Genomic DNA, 23,428 nt, shown 5'->3' on the forward strand with positions numbered 1-23,428 from the left:
GCAAAAAATGCACCATAAATTTACTGCGGAAGTCAGGTATTTAAATATAGTGAGCGCAGCAGATGCCATAGCTGCCGGATGCCTGCAATTTTGAAGAGCAGACACTGTAATTGAGTAAAGTGATCAAAAAGACATACACAGTCACTCCAAAATGGTATGAAAACGACAGAACGTCTCCCAAAAAATGAGCCCTGACACAGCTCCATAGATGTAAAAAAAAAAAGTCATGGGTGTCAGAATATGACAATGCAACAAAAAAATCATTTTTTTCCGAAGTTTTTATTTATTTATATTAAAACGCAAGTATAACTATATAAATGTGGTATTTTTTTTTAAGCCTACTGACCAGGAGAATGAAGGTATGTCAATTTTACCAATAGGAAATGCTCCAACCATTAAAGGGGTTGTCTGGGATCAAAGTCATTTTTAAAAACGTTAATAATTACCTTGACATTACACAGTAAAGTCATCCTGATGCTCTGTGTATTTTTTTTTCAGCCCCTTTTCTCCTCTGAGGCCCTAATACTGCTGTCCATATTGTTTACATAGCAGCTCCTGCGCTATGTCATTTCCGGCCACACTACCTTATGGGTCCCACAAGGCTGCGTGACTCTGCGGCAGGACCTCACAAGTCTTACCACTCCTCCTAATCAGTATTTTGCCTCCTGCCACTCATACTCCTCATCAGTATTCCTCCCCTAAAACCACCTTTTTCTAAGCCTACAAGCTGAATCCCTCCCTGCTTCCATGTATCTGCTCTCTGCTAGCATTGCATAAAGACAATAGTGGCAGGGAGTGATCGGACTGGCATGTAGGGACATGGGAGGCGTGGTTAGCACCCATACTGTAGCACATCCCATTCATTGCAAATGACCATGGGAGGCAAGCACTATGCGAAATAGCATAGTTTGCTAGTTCTAATACAACCTCCTTCTACTCCTTATAACACTCCTCTATGGCCGGTGACGTCATCGGCAGAGGGGGGCGTTCCTTAGTGAGGCGTGTTCCCTCCTCCAAATACTGCCTCCTTCTTCCCAGACTAACGCCCTCTATGCCCGGTGATGTCACAGAGGGGTGCGGTTTAGCTCTGACATTTCCCTCCTACTGACAGCCTCCTTGCTATCTCCAGAATGCTCCTATGTGCTGGTGATATCACCGGGCTCCTTGCTAAGCGGAAGAAGAGGCTTAGCACACCAGTAAGAAGCCCCTTATGTCACTGAATCTTTGAAACTCTGAACTTCCGGCAGAGAATTTATTAAATAAATACAGGGCATCAGAAAATTATGGCAAAGGTAGGACAAGAATGCATGTAATATTATGTGCTTATTGTACCCTTACAACAATGTCCCCAATCCCGGACAACCCCTTTAAGTGGCTCCACAAGATGTAAACCTGTGTGTTGTTCAAAATATACCACCCCAATTGAAAACACGTTCCAACCCAATCACTATTAGTTCAAAATATCTTTATTAATACATATTAAATAGTCATAAAGGTAAATCCTATAGCAGCAGTAAACATATACAGCAAAAAAGGAGATGGCAATAAGAACTTTGTGCCCCTATTAGACTCGGTGCATAATAGTATAACACCTCATTTTATGAATAAGGTGTTTAGCGCAATGGGATAATGATAGAAAAGTTAATGACTAGTATAACGTAGAATATAATCCTTAAATACAGATCTAAATAAAATTAAGCAATACAATATCTAAGCATAAGCCTATAGGAGAACACATAAGAAAGTGAAATACCAACCAGTACAGCTCCAACCCCGACATACGCTTCACCTTAAGATTCCTCAGGGGATCACAAAAATGTCCAAAAAACCTTTGTGTGAGACCAGCATAATAAGGATTAATTCCAATATGGCAGATTTGTTGAACACATTTCTGTGATTGAAAATCTGTTCTATTCATCTGAATTTTGACAGCTAGCACATTGATTTCTGCAAGTCCTGTTGAGATTTCTGCAACAATAGGTTAGGGACATGTAAAATAAAAAATGGGGAGAAAAAAGTTTAACTTTGATTTTTGTAAAAGGCTATTTTCTGATGATATATTCTCTTTAATGACATGTTTGTTTGATAAAGATAAATCAATGAACGCATTGGATGTGGACTTTGTCTAAACCAAACATAAAGTGTTGGCAAAAATCCAAAGTAGACTTTTTGAAGATCATAAAGCTCTCATTTAAAATTGATATGTACTGATCAAGTAACCCACTGATAAAAGACTTTAAGGGTTTATTTATGTCATGTTGTTTATTTGTTCTAATTTTCCTGAAATTGCAAATCCAGTGCAATTTTATATAAATAAAAAGGTAAACTGCATTATTTATTATGCAAAAGCCATAGTATATTTACTTGGTGGAAGTGTTTATTTCACTTCTGTTTTTTGCTCTTTATTATAAATCCCCATATGTGGGGCCCCTTGGTTTGTGCACTTTCTGTGCATTATTATTCTTTGAAAATATCATGTTTAAATGATTATAAAGCTCAACTATACTTTTAATATAAGAAACTGCTTTTTATACATGTCTGCTTGTTGTTTTTATTTTATTACCATACAGCAAGGGGGGAATGTTAATTGTCAAACCGCTGCCGATCAGATAATGTTGGCTTAGCCCAGTGAAGACTAACCTTCGGCACTCCAGCTGTGGTGAAACTACAACTCCAAGCATGCTCCATTCATTTCTGTGGAGTTGTGAGAACAGCCAAGCAAGTGTGCATGTTCAGAGTTGTAGTTTTTCCACAGCAAGAGTGCCGGAACGTTAGCCATTATGGGCCTAGCCTGAAGATGGGCCATCAATGTAAATGGATGGGAAACCCTCTTTAAAAACCTAACAATGACACTAGAAATTAGTAATGCAGCTCTCTGCCTTTTACATATGATTTTATTGTTGGCACAAATTACAATATTATCATTTGGAGCCAAGATTATAATCTTGCCCCGTGCCATTATTTATCTAAAACTGACCCTGACTATGGTTCATGTTCTCTTCAATATACATTTATAGCAATATACAAATGTATTGGTACGAAACCCGACCTTTACTTTTATTTCCATTCCTCGTTATGATTTCCACTCTGCTTAACATATCAGCTAATGGCGATAAAGGCATCTGCAATGTGTCCAAGAAGTTCACTCCACGTTCACAAAGAAATTAACCGTATCCGATGATTCAATATGTCATTGAGTGACTTTTATGTGTCCTCACTCGCAGTGTCCCAATGTATAATGCAATTCATTAAAGCTCAAGTGTTTGTCCATCTGGATAGTTTTAAGACAAATGGCTACATAGCCAAAGCAGCACCATGTGAGAAAATAGTTTTCCCATACTGTGCTACATACAGTGGCGGAAATAATTATTTGACCCCTCACTGATTTTGTAAGTTTGTCCAATGACAAAGAAATGAAAAGTCTCAGAACAGTATCATTTCAATGGTAGGTTTATTGTAACAGTGGCAGATAGCACATCAAAAGGAAAATCGAAAAAATAACTTTAAATAAAAGATAGCAACTGATTTGCATTTCATTGAGTGAAATAAGTATTTGAACCCCTACCAACCATTAAGAGTTCTGGCTCCCACAGAGTGGTTAGACACTTCTACTCAATTAGTCACCCTCATTAAGGACACCTGTCTTAACTAGTCACCTGTATAAAAGACACCTGTCCACAGAATCAATCAATCAAGCAGACTCCAAACTCTCCAACATGGGAAAGACCAAAGAGCTGTCCAAGGATGTCAGAGACAAAATTGTAGACCTGCACAAGGCTGGAATGGGCTACAAAACCATTAGCAAGAAGCTGGGAGAGAAGGTGACAACTGTTGGTGCGATTGTTCGAAAATGGAAGGAGCACAAAATGACCATCAATCGACCTCGCTCTGGGGCTCCACGCAAGATCTCACCTCGTGGGGTGTCAATGGTTCTGAGAAAGGTGAAAAAGCATCCTAGAACTACACGGGAGGAGTTAGTTAATGACCTCAAATTAGCAGGGACCACAGTCACCAAGAAAACCATTGGAAACACATTACACCGCAATGGATTAAAATCCTGCAGGGCTCGCAAGGTCCCCCTGCTCAGGAAGGCACATGTGCAGGCCCGTCTGAAGTTTGCCAATGAACACCTGAATGATTCAGAGAGTGACTGGGAGAAGGTGCTGTGGTCTGATGAGACCAAAATAGAGCTCTTTGGCATTAACTCAACTCGCTGTGTTTGGAGGAAGAAAAATGCTGCCTATGACCCCCAAAACACCGTCCCCACCGTCAAGCATGGGGGTGGAAACATTTTGCTTTGGGGGTGTTTTTCTGCTAAGGGCACAGGACAACTTATTCGCATAAACGGGAAAATGGACGGAGCCATGTATCGTGAAATCCTGAGCGACAACCTCCTTCCCTCTGCCAGGAAACTGAAAATGGGTCGTGGATGGGTGTTCCAGCACGACAATGACCCAAAACATACAGCAAAGGCAACAAAGGAGTGGCTCAAGAAGAAGCACATTAAGGTCATGGAGTGGCCTAGTCAGTCTCCGGACCTTAATCCAATCGAAAACCTATGGAGGGAGCTCAAGCTCAGAGTTGCACAGAGACAGCCTCGAAACCTTAGGGATTTAGAGATGATCTGCAAAGAGGAGTGGACCAACATTCCTCCTAAAATGTGCGCAAACTTGGTCATCAATTACAAGAAACGTTTGACCTCTGTGCTTGCAAACAAGGGTTTTTCCACCAAGTATTAAGTCTTTTTTTGTTAGAGGGTTCAAATACTTATTTCACTCAATGAAATGCAAATCAGTTGCTATCTTTTATTTAAAGTTATTTTTTCGATTTTCCTTTTGATGTGCTATCTGCCACTGTTACAATAAACCTACCATTGAAATGATACTGTTCTGAGACTTTTCATTTCTTTGTCATTGGACAAACTTACAAAATCAGTGAGGGGTCAAATAATTATTTCCTCCACTGTATAGTCCACATAGTATCCAAATAATACTAAATAATAGTGCTAACATATAGCTACCAAATAATTCTGCCATAACATAATTCCCATGTAATACCATCTTTTTTTGTAAACCTTGTTTTAGAGGAATAATTTTACTATTCATGATGGCTGGGGGTTTGTTGATATTCCTTGTGGTCTAGAGAGCCTTAACGGTCAATGTCTAATATCAATAGTGGCCTACAGTGCTGACGGGGTTAAGCTGTGCTTTATAAGCTGGTTTTAGGGTACCTATTGACAGATCAAAGAACAATCCCCATTTAAGCTGTGGTATAAATAAGTCCCATATTCAGGCTGACATATTTCTGAGTGTTACAGTGCCGCTCCATGTCTGTCACTGTCCTGGTGTATGGGTCAGGTACGGGTGCTGCACCACTAACCCGGCTTCTGCTCCTGCTGTCCCAGCATCCCGGACCTGCTTGTCCTCCTCTGCCCACCTGCAGTGGGTCTGGCCGCTGGAATCCTCTAGCTTGCTTTCTGTTGCAGGCTGCAGCCTGCGCTTGTTGGTCAGCCTCTTCTGCTAGCCCAGAGTGTGCACAATTCCCTGCCCTTAAAGAGCCAGTGCATGTACACCCCAATAATCACCAGTTAATGGCTGGCTAACCTGGGGTACTTAAGACACATTTCCCTATAGAAAGGTGCCTGAGCAATAGGTACTCTAGTTTACTAGTTCCCTGCAAAGATGTGCTATTCTTTTTGTCTGCCCGTGTAACGACTACTGCGTGTTTATCGATTCTGACTCTCTACTGCTTGACATTTTGTTACTTCGCATTAGTGTCTTTGGTCCCGTGAGTTAGCTGAGTCAACCACACCGGGACTAAATCAAGAGGTCACTCCCCTGCAGAAAAATCCAGATCCCCATAAAGGGGTTAAAGAGTGAATACCAAGACTGTTAGGATAACGCCCTTAGGATTACCCTAATTCAAACTGGTTGGTTGACATAGTGGTTCCACACCCACTGCCCGTGACACTGAGGGTTTGCCATATTATTAAACAGTTTACAATCTATATTTACTTCCACGTTAATAGGTTTTATTAGTATAGAGACTAGTCAACTTAAGAATCTCTTGACGCTTAAGGCTACCTGCACACGTTGTGGATAACACCAATTTTTTGCATACGGATTCTCGTGAGGAAATGTCATATGCACTTTGCTTTTTTGTTCTATGCAGAAATTGACCTTTGATTTTGAAATCTGCAGTGTGTCAATTCTTTGTGCTGTCTGTGCAGATTTTACCCTCTTTTCAATACAATGGCGAGATCTGCGGCAAAACTGCATCAAATACGCACCAAAATCTGCAAGTAACACAGTTTTTGGTGCAGATTTGGTATAGAACAAGCAAAAATCTGCTCAAACCTGTGCTGATTCTCTGTTTTCGTGTACAGGCTTAGGATGCAGCCACATAAAGTGCCTACTGGCCAGTGGAGATGGGGCAATGATGCTGGTGGGAACAAAGCCAATTGTTAATGTCACATAATGGTCACAATTATGCAGAAGTTTTACTTACTTGTATGGGCATTAACAATACATTTAAAAACGACGATAATTTGCTGTAAAATTGCACATCACTGCAAATCTAGAAGAACGAGAGCTTGTACCATTTCATAAAGGGGCAGTCCATTGAGGACCCCGTTCGATGAGGTCTCTATGTCCTAAAAGGCAAAATCTGTATGCAAGGCTCTGCTCACATCATGCTTTAACATTATGTTCCATGTATGTGCTGGAGAAGTTTGGTAGATGTGGAATGTACTCATAGGGCCCCATTGCCCCAGCATATGCCAACAGAGTGTCCTTTTGACATATTTTACAGGGTACCTATTTTACTTTATAGTCAGCTACGCTATTCAATATAGAGGCATATAGAAAAAAAAGTATACATTTTTTAGAGGTGGACCCTATGAGGAAAGATATGCAGTACCCTGGAGAAGGGGGTATCTGCAAATAATTTGTTCTTTAATGTAATGTTATTTGATGTAATGCTTAGTATTGGTATGCCATGTATTGCAATGCATGGATGACATAGTTCTTCTGGATCAGCTCTTTGAGGTTGCTACGTGGTAGCTGGCTCCATTCCTAGCTCCAGGGAGTTTATAGGGAAAGTTCAGAGAGGAAGGAAGCAGTGACCTATGCTCCCCCTTCTCAGAACCAACAAATCTTTGCAAAATCCACACAGAAAAAAAGACAGAGAGAGAAGGAGAGAAAAGGTAAACCTGGAATCTGCATGGCCAAGCATAGGAGTCAGTAAGGTTCTGTAATTCAGACCATTCAGTCCTTAGGGTACTCTCACACTAGCGGCAGGATGGATCCAACAGGCTGTTCATCCTGTTGGATCCATCCTGCCGCTATTTCGCCGTGCCGCCGCTCCGTCCCCATTGACTATAATGGGGACAGGGCGGAGCTCCGGCGCAGCACTGCAGTTCGCGGTGAGAGGCCGCCGGACTAAAAAGTTGGACATGCAGTACTTTTAGTCCGGCGGCCTTTCGCTCCGCCCCCGTCCCCATTATAGTCAAGCGGCAGTCCAGCAGCACGGCGAAATAGCGGCAGGACGAATCCGACAGGGTGAACAGCCTGTCGGATCCGTCCTGCCGCTAGTGTGAAAGTACTGCTAAACCTAAATCCATATATCACTATCTGGGAAAGAATTGCACTGTAAATAGTTGGAACTGTGTTTTGCTCTATTTGGATGCACTACAAATCCCATTTTGATCTACTAAAGAGAGATGTTTATTCTTCTACCTCTGGCTTGGTTTTCTGACTGACACAATAATCTGCCAATTGCACTCTACAAGCCCTGCCTTGCATCCATCCAGACACCTAACATCAAGTGTACCCTCAGGCAGAAGCCTCAGAATTAGTGTGCGCTCCAAGGAAAGACAGGGTGTTCCCTCTTTTCACTGCACATTTCCAAGAGAGCAAGGGTATGAGGACAGCCGCCGTGATTGACTGCGACAGCCATAGCCACTACCACTACCACTACTCCTTATCCTGTGCTCCAGTTCCTCATAGCCTCACTGAATATAAAATTGGCATCACAAACAGGAGTAAGCCTCCATGCCTTATGGAAGTGGTCTAATTGGTGTGTGGGTCCTAAAGAGACTTTTTTTTTGTGCTATCAGCATGCTTTATTGTGGAAGCTACGGCAATACTGTGTTCTAAAGACTCCTTGAAGGTGTTAACACTCACGCTATCTTGCTGTCAAGAAGCTCCAAAGCAAGAAACAAGATACTCATGGTTTGGGCTAAGGCACCTCATCCCTCTTTTCTTTTCTTTTTTTGCCAAGACCAGTTTCAGAAGAAGAAATGTCTTTGGCCTGACCCAGTGTTAGAGAACTATGTGGGAATGGTGAAGTGGTTTTCAGTGGAGAGGGGTTTTGGATTCTTGCTCGAGTATGAGAAACAAGACGAAATTCTGGTCAGCTGTCGTTTGGTGAAAAGGCCTTACCTTCCATCACACCTCCACAGCCTCGACCAAGTAGACCAGGTGGAGTATACTCCAATGCCACTCTCTCAGTTACTTCCTTGATTGTCTGAACCCCCAATGGGAGTTACAGAGGCTCCTGAGACAGTGGTGGCCATTAATCCAGTGGTCAGGATCAACACAAGACCCTGGATTGCTTACATTTTGCCCTGGAACCAACTAACAGCACAAACAATACTGGATGGAATAGCGGGCCAACATCTGCCTGCTTGCTCTGTTATCACCAACTCTGGAGCCAGAGAGTCCCACTTTTCCAGCAGCCAGAGTGACAGATCAGGAGTCCTGCTCCGCTGAGCCATCAACCCCTGGAGAGTCATGATGACGCTCTAACAGATGGGGAATTTATCTTGCTCTGAATTAGATGAACAAAAGGAAAGATACCCCTGAGAGATGTTAACAAAAGGGTTAGAGGACTGATGCCAGTTTGTGTGTGTTTTGTTGGTCTTAATGCCTCTCCACATTAAATGACCCACATTATATATCCAAGTTGGGCTCCTCATGTTTAGTTTTTATCGATTGCATTTCTAATTGTGTATGATTATATTGTGTGGATAAGGGGTGGGACTATGTGGGGTTTATAAGGTTGGTCATTTGGAGTGCAGCTGTTCGCTCCTGAAGAAGCGCGTAAGCGAAACCCGGGTCGGGCGATACCTGTGATTGTGTACCTCCGTGATTTTATACATACGTTTTGATCAAGTTTCTGTTTGTGAGTATAATAAACATTTTTAATGTATGGAGGAAGTCAGTGCTTCACTATGGTTGCGATTCCTTGATCACCTACAGGAAGGATGGGTAGAGGAGAGATACCAATCTGTGGAGCTTGTTGGTCCGTTTCCATGCCAGATATTTGCTCTGTATCGAAAAAAGAGGAGGCTTAGATGAGTGAGCAGCAGCGCGGTCTGATTATATAACGACTCTCTGCAGCTATGTCACTGTATGCCTATAAAGTATGAACATCAGAGCCTTCAATTATAGGTACGCCTGAAGGTTCAGACATAACCTAATGCGTGAACTGTGAATCATGACCATAAAGATAATCCTGTTCTAAATGGTTCTGTTATCAGTTTTGAGTTTTATTCTAGAGATGACAGGGTTGATTCTAAACAAGTTGAATTGTTATGAATTTCCCCAAAACTTTTATCCAAGTGAATCCGAACCTTTTGAAATTCGTTTAGTTTTCTAATGAATCCCTGAAAGTAGTGGCTGCCATTTTACAGCTCAGACAACAGGGTAAAGACATCTGCCACAAAAAAAGGATAGTTTGGACCATTTTTAATAAAAAATAATAATAATAATAAAAACAGATTGTACCACTGGTTACCCATAGCCATTTAAGTCACTGTCACTTTGACATTGCTTAATTCTGTCTTGGTGTTAGGGTATGGCCACATGGTCAGGTTTCTATATGTAGTGTTGGAAGCCAAAATCAGGAGTGGATCATAAAAACAAAGGAACCATCAAGGACAGACACGAATTCCCTTTTGTGAATTCACTCCTGATATTGGCTTCTAAAACTGCATGCCGTGGCCGCAATCCTTGAAGATCTTGTAAGGAGTTGGATACAGTTCCTAAGAGACCTCGAAGTGTTATATATTACTTTTCAGGGCAATTCGAACACTTTTGATATGGTCAAATTTATTTGTCCTGAATTGATACTGACAACTGATTCCTATGAATTCTACCTGAAGCGAGTTTCAAGAAATTTGCTCATCTCTATTTCATACCTCTCAGGTGTTCATAAGGGGAACATTTAAATTACTGGATATGGAGGCCAATTCTTTGCTTTAAGTGAAAAAGGAAAATAATTATAATTGTATTTAGTTTATGAGTTTAATGTATGCAGTGTATTATAGTGTGTTATCTACATAGTATTTCATTTCATCACTAGTGTTAAGTGCGAATATAACGAATATCGGCACTTCGAGAATCCGCGAAGATGTAGAGTATAGTGCTATATCTTCGTAATTGTGAATATTCTAGATTTTTTTCATCAGTACCCTCCCTGCTTCTTGCTTGTGGGCCAATGAGAAGGCTGCAATATCTTTGTTTGAGCTTAGCAACATCCCTAGCAACCAATAGGAAATTTGCCTACCCCTTACTGTATATATGAAACTCCCCAGCAGCCATTTTCTGCTGTTTTTTTGCAGTTCTGAGAGAGAGAGCAGTGACATTGCTGTGCTCTGTGCTTTCATCTGGATCCTATTCCTTATCCAATTACATTAGATAGATAGTTAGATAGTTCGTTAGTTCATATACTGTATATAATACAGATAGTTAGTGGCAGATAGTCAGTGTAGGTAGATAGTGATATAGTGTAGCTGATAGGTTCCAGTGCAGGGTGTTAGGTAGTGTCATAAGAATTACTGTACTGTGCATTTTCTCCAGTCTTAGGAAACTTCTAGCAGCGTAACCTCTTTAGGACACATGACGTACCGGTATGTCATGTTGTCCTGGTACTTAAAGGGGTGTCCAAGTTATATTTATTGATGACCTATCCTTAGGATAGGTCATCAATATGAGATCGGCGGGGGTCGACACCCGGCACCCCCTCCTATCAACTGTTTGAAGAGAAGGCGTGTGCGGTGTCGGCGCTGCCTCCTCTTCACTGTTTATCTTCTAGCCGTTGCATCTGCAGTGGTGAGCAGGTGTAATACACCCAAGCCTTCCTATTGAAATGATATGGGCGGCGGTGATAGGAACAAGGTGCCTGCTCAAATCATTGAGCAGGCACCTCGGCTAAATGCGCGGGGGGGTCCCGTGACCCCCCCATGTCGGCGATCGCAACAAACCGCAGGTCAATTCAGACCTGCGGTTTGCTGCGCTTTCTGCAGTTTCAGAAACTATAATATGCCTAAAATATATGTTTCACCCCCCCCCCCCCCCCTCTGCCCCCTTGAATGATTTTATGTCAGCGGGCTGCAGGGGGGGCGGGTTGCGGGCGTTGCGGGAGGAGGGTGGTGCGGCAGGCGGGATCGCGATCCCCCGCCCACCTCCCCATGAATAATCGTTGGTGGCCAGTGGATATACCAGGGTGTCAGCACATTGCTGACACCCTGGTATAAAAGGCTGACATCTGTGATGCGATGTCAGCCGTTTAACCCTTTCCAAAATAAAAAATAAAAAACTATGATGAAATTGAAATTTTGCCCACCTTACTCCCAAAAAAGGTAATAAAAGTGATCAAAAAAGTCGCATGTACGCCAAAATTGTAACAATCAAACCTTCATCTCATCCCGCAAAAATCATACCCTACCCAAGATAATCGCCCAAAAACTGATAAAACTATGGCTCTTAGACTATAGAACACTAAAACATGATTTTTTGTTTCAAAAATGAAATCATTGTGTTAAAACTTACATTAAAAAAGTATACATATTAGGTATCGCCGCGTCCATATCGACCGGCTCTATAAAAACATGATCTAACCCCTCAGGTAACCACCGTAAAAAAAAAAAATTTAAACGGTGTAAAAAAAAAGCCATTTTTTGTCATCTTACGTCACAAAAAGTGTAATAGCAAGCGATAAAAAAGTCATATGCACCCCCAAAATACTGCCAATCAAACCGTCATCTCATCCTGCAAAAAATGAGACCCTACTCAAGATAATCGCCCAAAACTGAAAAAACTATGGCTCTTAGACCATGGAGACGCTTAAAACCTTTCTTTATGTTTTAAAAATGAATCATTGTGTAAAACTTACATAAAAAAAAATAATTGTATACATATTAGGTATCGTCCATGACAACCTGCTCTATAAAATTACCACATGATCTAACCTGTCAGATGAATGTTGTAAATAACAAAAAAACTGTGCCAAAAAATATATTTCTTGTTACCTTGCCGCACAAAAAGTGTAACATAGAGCACCAAAATCATATGTACCCTAAACTAGTACCAACAAAACTGCCACCCTATCCCATAGTTTCTAAAATGGGGTCTGGAAAAAAAATATTAAAATGGAAATCTGGCAAAAAAGTTAAATTTTGAAATTGTATCTCTATTTTCCATTAAATCTTGTGCAACACCCTGAAGGGTAACAAAGTTTGTAAAATCAGTTTTGAATACCTTGAGGGGTGTAGTTTCTTAGATGGGGTCACTTATATGGAGTTTTACTCTAGGGGTGCATCAGGGGGGCTTCAAATGGGACATGGTGTAAATAAACCAGTCCAGCAAAATCTGCTTTGTTATTGGAAAAAATGGGTTAAAATGGAAAATTAGGCAAATAAATGAAATTCTCAAATTTCATCCCCATTTGCCAATAACTCTTGTGAAACACCTAAAGGGTAACGAAGTTTGTCAAATCAGTTTTGAATACCTTGAGGGCAGTAGTTTATAGAATAGGGTCATTTTTGGGTGGTTTCTATTATGTAAGCCTCGCAAAGTGACTTCAGAGCTGTAGTGATCCCTAAAAATTGGGTATTACTATGTATTACAGAAGTAGAGAAACTGAAACTTTGAAATTTGCTAATTTTTCTAAATTTTTGGTAAATTGGTATTTTTTAATGCAAAAAAAATATTTTTTTACTTCATTTTACCAGTGTCATGAAGTACAATATGTGACGAAAAAACAATCTCAGAATGTCCTCATAAGTCAAAGCGTTTTAAAGTTATCAGCACTTAAAGTGACACTGGTCAGATTTGCAAAAAATGGCCAGGTCCTTAAGGTGAAATAAGGCTGTGTCCCTATGGGTTAAGGGGTTGTCCGGGATTGGGGACATTGTTGTAAGGGTACAATAAGCACATAATATTACATACATTCTTGTCCTACCTTTGCCATAATTTTCTGATGCCCTGTATTTATTTAATAAATTCTCTGCCGGAAGTTCAGAGTTTCAAAGATTCAGTGACATAACGGGCTTCTTACTGGTGTGCTAAGCCTCTTCTTCCGCTTAGCAAGGAGCCCAGGGATGTCACCAGCACATAGGAGCGTTCTGGAGCTAGCAAAGGGGTTAAAAATTGTAGCAAAAGTGAGTCACGCCTGTATTGCACGTGCAATACGCGCATATTACATTGTCGATTTTTCGCAATCAAGAAAATAATGACTGGAGATTACGAATTCTAGAATTTGCTAATTTATCGCGGATATTAGGCCAAAAATATTGCTAAAACGAATATGCCTATTCTGCTCATCACACAGATATCTTGTTATATAGGCTTTTTAACCCTTAGCACTTTTAATGTTTTATATTATTCTCATCATCTCCTTGTCATACATTCTGTTGCTTCATTTTTTTTGTTATTTTTAACCTTTTTTTCCCTATATAATTCTAGGAATCTTAGGCTAGGGCCTCGTGTATTTAAGGTCTATGGGCAATCGCTGCAATCAGCCTTGCAGAGAGAACCTTGATGGTACGGTCCAGGTTTACTGATGCACTTTTGGAAGTCAAAGGGAGTGAATTAAAAAAAGAGGAGAAGTCATATCTGTCCTTCATACTTTTGCTTCTTTTTATGATCCACTCCTGATGTTGGCTTCTAAAACTGCATCAGTAAACCTGACCGTACCCTTAAGGTCCTCTCTGCAGAGACCTGATTGCAGCGATTGCCCATAGACCTTAAATACACGTGTCAGCACTCTAGGTAGCAGGGATTTAAGAATCAATCTGAACAACTGCAGTGGTAGCGTACGGTGCTGTCCAAATAAATGATTTCACATGCGTCGGTACATATCAGGTTATACTGGACATGAAAAATCCTGCGCAACTATAAAATATTGAATTTCTTAAAATCAATCGATCTATTTTGCTATGTACAATTAAGTAGCCATTTACAATCTGTTACTTAACTTCTAAAAATGCAAACCTATCATTCTACTTCCATAGCTGTGCCCTGTTTATTATGCTCTGCTATAAGACCTCTAGATGGTTGTTTCAACATTTACCCTGATGCAATATCAGATGCAGTACCTTCTGTAGGACAGAACAGGACAAGAATGTTGTCAGGCATTTCCCCCACTGATGGTAAGGCTGTCACAAGTTAGGCAGCAGGAGCAGCAGTTTTCACAAGCTTCTTTTTTATCTTATGCATTTTCAGTGAGGAAGATCCATTTGGTATCGGAAGATGAAGAAGGTACTTTTCCTGGTGCTAATATCTTTCTGTTGGGCTGATCGTCATGCCAGGAACTCCACGCTGCACCCATGACAGGATCATTCACGTCCATGGTAAGTCTACGTTAAAAAGTAGACGAGTAGATTTTTTTGCAGGCTTTTATGTGATGTAGAATATGTGGCTGCTTGCTTCCTGGCTCTCGAGCTCATATTGTGCTGCATTGACTGAACCCTCATCCAACCTCTCTTTTTACTTTTGCTAAGTTTGCATTTGTATTCTGACTCTGCAATGTTTGCTGCTCATTTTCAAGTGACCCTGAGTTTCCAGTCTGCAATATGGTATTCTCTCTCTCTCTGATCACAGCCATTAAATGTTACTGCAGTGTCCTTCAGTCTAAAGATGGGAGATATAGTACTATCCTACTGTATAATATGACTGCATGCTACTAACATTGCACTCGCCTTAACAAGTGACAGTGTTCTATCATCCGTATACATATGGGACTTATATTTTTGTTTTGTTTTTTTCTCCACTATGCATCTGCAGCAAGATCAAAATCTGCAGTGCATGTCAGCTTTGGCATCGGTAGTTATAAGTCAACATGCCAGGAAAATTCAAAGCTTGCACGTTGTCGGGCTAAGGCAAATTATTCGGTCTGCATTTATGTATTGAGATAAACATGGATAGGAAATGTTAAAAAAATAAAGACCCATGGTCAATCGTGACAGGGAGAGGTTAAACTTAAAATTGCAGAAGGGATACATAAATGCTGTGACATATGTAAATGACAGCTGTAGGTCTTCCAATGTGAAATGTGGGATCTCATTAATGTGTCATAAAATGGATTCAGTTGTCTGCTTCCAGAATGGCTAGGGTGTTATTCGATGTTCCCACAGCTTTACAGGCCCTGTTGACATAGATATCCATGCCAGCGCTGTCCAATCTCAGATACTGATGCCCAAAGGCCGGTTGTCAGATCAGCCCAAATGTAAATGCACTGGGTGGTGAGAACCATAATTAGCACCGCTAATTATTTTACAATTATCCTGGCATTCTGCCAGCAAGATGACTGGATTATATGTTCAATGTGAAATATGTCAAGAGCTAAATATGGAATTTATAAATTCTGCTACATCTCAGCCTGAATATTGTCATTTTCTGGAAAAAAAATAATCTTTTTACAGCATACAGTGAATCTGTCCCATGTGCTGAAAACTGCCCTTGCTGTCCTTTTACTGCACCATTTTATCACTTTATTAGCAAGTCCTTCTTCCAAGACGGGATGATGCTCACGTCAATAAAATGGCAGTCGATGGAGGGGCATGTATCCAGACAAGTTCATTGGCAACCTAGATTGAAACACACTGCACAGGTGCTAATTTCCTGCAAGCATAGATGAAAGTATTTGGTCAACTTAGTATGAAGCTTTTATCTGCGCTTGTATAGGTGCAAGAAACTAGTGCAGGCACAAAAGGAAAAAAAGGGTTGCATTGCTAAATTTATTACGTAGCATGTTTTATTCCCCAAATGCAGTGTGGCCACCATGTTCCCTCCATTATCATTGACAACCTTGCCCATTTGAAGTTGTTGGGGAATACAGCCTGCCGGATGTTTGCTGCTTGATGCACTTTTAGCAACTGATCAGCTGTGTTGCTACTCTCACCCAAGCAATCAGCTCTAACATGGCATGGCAATGCTTCACTTTACACATATGATAGGTGGAGGGTGAGTGGAAGCAATGCTTTCTCTGCTTCTGTTTGAGGACAGGAGGATGTCTTGAGATGAACATGGAGGAGGTGTATAAGTGCCTGGTGTAGAAACCAGACCAAAAGAATATGGAGGTGTCAATAGGACTCGACCTTCCTTGCTGTGGTTCTGCGTTGCCGCTGCCAAGCAAAATATTGACTCAAACATGTACTGTTTCTGCTGATAACAGCTACTCAAGGTGTTCGCTATGGCATGCAAACTTGCCACACAGTTGAAATTGCAAGGAGCAACCCACATTCTCTGCCATATGATAGTACAAGTCAGGGATGGCTTTTTTGGAGAGGCAAAATAATAGCAGCTAAGTATCTTTCCAGTACAGCTGAATGTACACCATCAGCAAACTAAAGGCAGCCAAATCCACTAAGTGGTACGGCAGCAAATGCACCATCAGCAAACTTGGCAGGTGGGAGTTAATCTTGCACATTATCAGATTGCTGGATGTGTAAAGTTGTTTCCAGGACACAAATTCAGTATCAATGGCTAATCAGGGAGAAGAATAGGAGGAGGAGGAGTCTGAATGGGAGAAGAAGCAACTGATGATGACAATTGACAAGGACACTGCACTGCATGTGGCTGTAGTACTCATGTTCTGTTAATTGGCAGCCACTTCTAATTTCCCACAGGATCTGGTGAGCCGCTTCATGTGCGCAATAGAGGCAATGGTGCCTACATTTGTGCTTGAATGACCACCGATCCATTTAATCACTCAGATCTTGCACATAGCAATGCTTTTGTCTTCCGTCACTTTAGATAGAAACTGCCAGATGGGAGATGCTCACACATTGCTAGCAGCAGCCAAGGCTTGGCGTAGGTTGTGCTCACAATATCAGTGACATCACCAGTTCAAGAGCGGACATAATAGAAGCAGATCTGCTCTGTTAGAGGTTCTGGCCATACATTGCCTCTGCTCTTTATTGCCGTTGAGGCAATCTATTGTTATATGTCTTCAGGGTCTCCGTAGCCCCACTCCTTCCCTGCTATTTTCCCCCAAGTACCATTGTCGCCAGGGCTACCACTCGTCCTTATCACCACCACCACCACCACCACCATGGCAACAAGTGTCACTACTACTGCCATTACCACCAACAAAGCTGTCCCATTTCTCTGCCTGAACATGGCAGGCCAAATTTTGACTTAGGAAAAATGAAGCACCCCACTCGGAGGTTGGATGGCTGGTGCTGCTACTGCTGTTTGCACTACTACAGCCACCCACAGCTGATTCTCAGATGATGAGGCTTGCATCTTTCATTTTCCACTCTTCCGTTTACCAGACATTTTATTATGAGGCCTATACGTCAGGTCCATAAATATTGGGACATCAACATAATTCTACATTTTTGGGCTCTATACCCACCACAATGGATTGAAATGAAACAAACTAGATGTGCTTTAACTGCAGACTATCAGCTTTAATTTGAGGGTATTTACATCCAAATCAGGCAAACGGTGTAGGAATTACAACAGTTTGCATATGTGCCTCCCACTTCTTGAAGGACCAAAAGTAATGGGACAGAATAATAATCATAAATCAAACTTTCACTTTTTAATACTTGGTTGCAAATCCTTTGCAGTCAATTACAGCCTGAAGTCTAGAACGCATAGACATCACCAGGCACTGGGTTTCATCCCTGGTGATGCTCTGCCAGGCCCTCTACTGAACTGTCTTCAGTTCCTGCTTGTTCTTGGGGCATTTTCCTTTCAGTTTTGTCTTCACCAAGTGAAATGCATGCACAATCGGATTCAGGTCAGGTGATTGACTTGGCCATTGTATAACATTCCACTTCTTTCCCTTAAAAAACTCTTGCTTGCTTTTGCAGTTTGCTTTGGTCATTGTCCATCTGCACTGTGAAGAGCCGAACAATGAGTTCTAAAGCATTTGACTGAATATGGGCAGATAATATTGCCTGAAAACACTTCAGATTCATCCTACTGCTTTTGTCAGCAGTCACATCATCAAAATACAAGAGAACCAGTTCCATTGGCAGCCATACATGCCCACGCCATGACACTACCACAATGCTTCACTGATGAGGTGGTATGCTTTAGGATCATGAGCAGTTCCTTTCCTTCTCCATACACTCTTTCCCATCACTCTGGTACAAGTGATCTTGGTCTCATCTGTCCATAGGATGTTGTTCCAGAACTGTGAAGGCTTTTTAGATGTCGTTTGGCAAATTGCAAATGTTTTTCTGTAATTTACAGGTTAAGACACAATTAACCTTTTCAGCCCCATTGGGTTTTTTAATTTTGCTTTTTTGTTTTTTCATTCCTGCCTTTCCAAGCCCATAACTTTTTATTTTTCCATTAACCCAGACGTATGAGGGCTTGTTTTTTTGCGGGACAAGTTGCACTTTCTAATTCCACCATTTAATATTGCATACAATGGGTTTTGCTTTACAGCATTCCTTATATGGTAAACTGATCTGTTACTTTCATTCTCAAGGTCAGTATGATTAAAGTGATACCACATATGTATAATTTGTCTTGCTTTTTATACTGAAAAAAAATAGAAGATAAATATTTTTTTCTTTTCATCGCCACATTCTGACCCCCTATAACTTTTTTTTTATTTACTTTATGTAGTTGTGTGACGATTCATTTTCTGCGGGGCAATCTTTACTTTTTATTGATACCATTTTGGAGCGTGTATGTTTGTCTTTTTATTACATTTTTTGTGAGAGGTGAGGTGACCAAAAAATGTTAAATCCACCATTTTTACTTTTTTATTCCGGCATCCTGAAGGAATAAAGTCCGCAATTGGCATTACTGCCAGTCCATTACAGCAGGCAGCCAGCGGATATGGTGCCTGCCACACTTGTGGGTGGGCATCATTTTCTAAGGTTTTTTTAAGCCTTTTGTTTGCCTTATTGGTATTCTACAGATTCATGTTAGGTTTTACAGAAAGAAGGACAGCACAATAACATGGTGAGAATTGTAAGTTGCTCTCATTAGACTTAATGCAGTAAACATGTTGGAGCACAGTGTTATGGCACCCAATTAATGGAGTGGCAATATAGCAAGTTACAGCTGTCTATTAATCCAATTTGCAAAGCCATTGAAGGTCATTGAAACACTCTAATGAGACTGTAATTTCCAAGATCCTTTCTGAACAAATACTGTCTATTTCTTTAGAGGGAATTCCAAATGATTCATATGATATTTATAACCTCTGAATATAAATGGGAGTTAAGCCACTTTTATTAAGGAAAGAATGGCTTGTTCTGGCAAAAAGTTTCTTTTATAATGTGGAATGCTAATAACAACTAGTTACGATTCTTAGATCCTAAAATAAATAGACATGCTAGAACTTGAGAAAAAATTTAATGATTCTAACAAAGTGCACACAGTTATAACATTATACTAGTACAATGCATCGACTTCATTTGGAATACAGCCAATGACTTACAAATTTCCTTGTACTACTTTGCTGGTTTACGTGCTGCCTTGCATTCTTATCACCGTCTGTGTTTTCACTATTTGTCCTCAATGTCCCCAGTAAAGCATTGCACTATGAGGACTGTGTTTCATTCTCTGTAACCTTCCCAAGGTCTCCTAATCATTCTTCAATCAACTCCACTCACTTGTTCCCACTTCTGCTTTATGCACAAAGCAATTGGGTACACAGATGTTTAGACATTTGCAAAAGTACAGAAACAGTGACAAATGTAAATGTTTCAAAGCGGATTCAGTGTTATGCATGAAATTCGTGCAGGTTTTCCAACTTTGTGGAGCTGTGCTTAAGTAAAATACGCTACATTCTTTGTAAGATTATAACCCTCACCTAAAAAGGAGACCTGTCACCTCTTTGACATGACTGTTCTCCATGGAAGCAATACCAACTGTAGATACTTCTTTCTTACAATTCTGTGTTGTGTGGTTCCTCTGTAATTCCTCCTAAATACTTTGTGAATAAATTGACTGAATGTTACCATTCCCTTCCAGTGTGTCCTGCAAAGTTTGGCACTGTTAACACTGATTGGACAATGCCAGACTGTGAAGGAGCACACCCCTAACTGGTCACAGAGGAATGGCACAATATAGAATTTTAAGAAAAGGTACCCCATAATTTTTTAATTTTTTTAATGAAGAATACAAGTATTTTTTTTAAATATACATCTGTTCTTTGAGGGGGTTCTTTGACATTGTAAACTATAAAAAAAAAACGTCATTTATTATTTATTATGCCTCCAAGGATTACGGTATCAACTTTTTAAATGTCATTGTAACTAAATTTTGTCAATTGCCGCTTTTATGCACCCTCACCATTTTCCGAAAAGGGGGGAATGGCAAGGGCAGGGCGTGGTCAGGGCCATCAGCCCCGGCATATAATTTACACCATCTTTCTTGCAAACATGCTGACTGAAAACAGTCTAGTCCATGGACTGCATCAATTTATGATGCGGTGTGCCCCTCGTCATGCATCCTCTCAGCATTGCTGGGGTATTGAAAATTTCATAGAACATGCCTGTTTGATAAATCTAGCCCTATGTGTGTTTAAAGCACTACAGCTAGCATTCTAGTATCAAGCTTTATTTTTCTTTTAATTAAAGTAAACAAGAAACATTGTCTATTTGGAAGGTAAACCTTCCACCTACTCTGAGGTCCAGAGCACTCTGGATCAGGTTTTCATTAAGAATATCTCTATACTTTACATCATTCATCTTTCCTTCCACCCTGACTAGTCTCCCTGTCCCAGCCACTGAAAAAACACCCCACAGCATGATGCTGCCCCCACCATGCTTCATTGTAGGGATGGTGTGCCGCAGGTGACGAGTAGTGTCTGGTTTCCTGCAAACATGATGCTTAGAGTTGAGGATTCATCACACCAGAGAATCTTGGATCTCACAGACTGAGAACCTTTTAGGTGCTTTTTTTTGTGTGCAAACTTTCATGTAACTTTAACTGAAGAGAGGCTTCTTTCTGGCCACTCTGTTATAAAGCCAAGATTGATGGTGTGCTGCAGGGATGGTTTACCTTCTGGAGTTTCTCCTATCTGCACACAGGATCTTTTGAGCTCAGCCAGAATGACCATGAGTTTTTGGGGTCAACTCACTTACCAAGGCCCTTCTCCCCTGATTACTTAGTTTGGTTGGGTGGCCAGCTCTAGGAAGATTCCTGGTTGCTCAAAATTTCTTCCATTTAAGAATTATGGAAGCCACTGTGCTCTTGGGAACTTTCAGTGCATCAGACATTTCTTTATACCCTTCTCCAGATCTGTAACTCCACACAATCCTGTCTCTGAGCTTTACTGCAGTTCTTTTCTCCTCATGACTTGATTTTTGCTCAGACATTCATCTGTGAGACCTTATATATACTGTAAGCAGGTGTCTGTCTTTCCAAATCATGTCCAATCAACTAAATTTACAACAAGTGAATTCCAATCAAGGTGTAAAAACATCACAAAAATTATCATAAGGAAAGGAAGGCCCCATGAGCTAAGTTTCAAGTATCATACTAAAGGGTCTGAATACTTGAGTCCTTGCTTGTTTTTTATTTTCAATAAATTTGAAAACATTTCTAAAATTCTGTTTTAATGTTGTCAATATGGGGTATGGAGTGCAGATTGATGGGGGAAACTTGATTTTTTTTCTTTATTTTAGCATAAGGCCTTAACATAACAAAATATGAAAAGATGAAGGTCTGACGACTTTCCGAATGCACTGTACAGATGTAGTAGAGTTAACACACATGCTTTCTGAGACGTGTTATCTAAACTAAATGCTTTAAGCCAGGGATGCCCAACCTGCGGCCCTCCAGATGTTGCAAAACTACAACATGCCTGGACAGCTATCAGTCTACAGCAGGGCCTTGTGGGAGTTGTAGTTTTACAACAGCTGGAGGGCTGCAGGTTGAGCATCCCTGCTTTAAGCAAACACCTTCAATTGCTTTAAGAAATTTGAGTTGAGTTTGTGTGTTAACCCTGCTACATCCGCATATCAATCTGCTCAGCTAGCAACACAAATTTGTATGTAAAATTGTATAAGAAAGACAATTGTAATGACAACACAAGTAAAACTGTTTGCTGCTTGCAATTTTTGTGCAAGACTTCATATTACAATGTAGCCAAAGCCTTAAAGGGATTGGTCCATCTGGGACATTAATGGCATATTGATAGGATATACCATCAGTGTCAGGTAGGTGTGGGTCCAACCTCTGAGACCTGCTCCTATCTAAAGAACAGGGCCCCCAAAGTTAAGGAGAGCTCATAGCTCTTGTGTGGTTTGCTCTCCATTCATCACTATTGGAGTTCCGAAAACAGACAAGCTCGTTCACTCGGCTATATTCAGAAGTCCATAGTAGTGAATGAAGAGCATACTGAACAAGCGTGGCCACCTCTTCATTCACCGCTATGGACTGCCAGAAATGGTGAATGGTTTTTCAGACTCCCATAGTAGTGAATGGAGGATGGCTTCACATGCATGGCTGCTCTTTGTTCACTTCAGGGGTCCTGTTCTGGAGACAGGAGCAGGTTCCAGATGTGGGACAACAATCTGACATTAATGGCATATACTAGTGATATGCCCTCAAAGTCCAAGATGGGAATACCCATTTAAGCCACTTTTACATAGCAATATTTTGGGCAGTACTTTGCATCAGTATTTGCTAGTCAAAACCAGAAGTTGGACCAAAACCTAAAAGAAGCATAATCTTTCCTGTACATTTCTCAATTTATTTTCTGCTAATTATTGATGCAAAACACTGACCAAACATGCCTGAAAAATAAAGAATGAAGAAAAAAAAAACATCACTGATGTATGTTTGGCTCACTGAGCATGATCTAGTTATATTCAGGACTTTTTCTATAACAAGGAGACTTCATCATATCTAGAAGAAAAAAAGTTTCTTGACCAACATGGAAGATATTTGTTACTGTAAGAGCAATGAGACTATGGAATTCTCTCCCAGAGGAGATTGTAATGGTGGTGCTCACTAAAATACTCAAAGAATGGTCTGGCATTTCTTTAGTGTAATAATAGTACATATTACAGCTCTGGAGATCTGCCATTGATCCTGGGAGTTTTTCTGATTGCCTGATTTGGAGTCAGGAAAGAATTTATTCCCTAAAATTAGTAAAATTGGCTTTTGCCTCAGGGTTGTTTTCACCTTCTCCAGATCAACTTTGCAGAATAATAAATTGA

At 40.7% G+C, this 23,428-nt stretch overlaps 1 protein-coding gene across 1 annotated transcript in view; it reads left to right on the top strand.

The window, feature by feature from the left end:
• Positions 1 to 23,428, top strand: part of LOC122935689 (hyaluronan and proteoglycan link protein 1-like) — a 98,147-nt gene that overhangs the window by 45,203 nt on the left and 29,516 nt on the right. Inside the window, exon 2 of the mRNA XM_044291522.1 lies at positions 14,508 to 14,635. Coding sequence (XP_044147457.1) covers positions 14,587 to 14,635 — 49 coding nt within the window. The 5' untranslated portion in view covers positions 14,508 to 14,586. The remainder of the gene's footprint in view (positions 1 to 14,507; positions 14,636 to 23,428) is intronic.

This window comes from Bufo gargarizans, chromosome 1, assembly GCF_014858855.1.
Source record: "Bufo gargarizans isolate SCDJY-AF-19 chromosome 1, ASM1485885v1, whole genome shotgun sequence".
Lineage (NCBI taxonomy): Eukaryota > Metazoa > Chordata > Amphibia > Anura > Bufonidae > Bufo > Bufo gargarizans.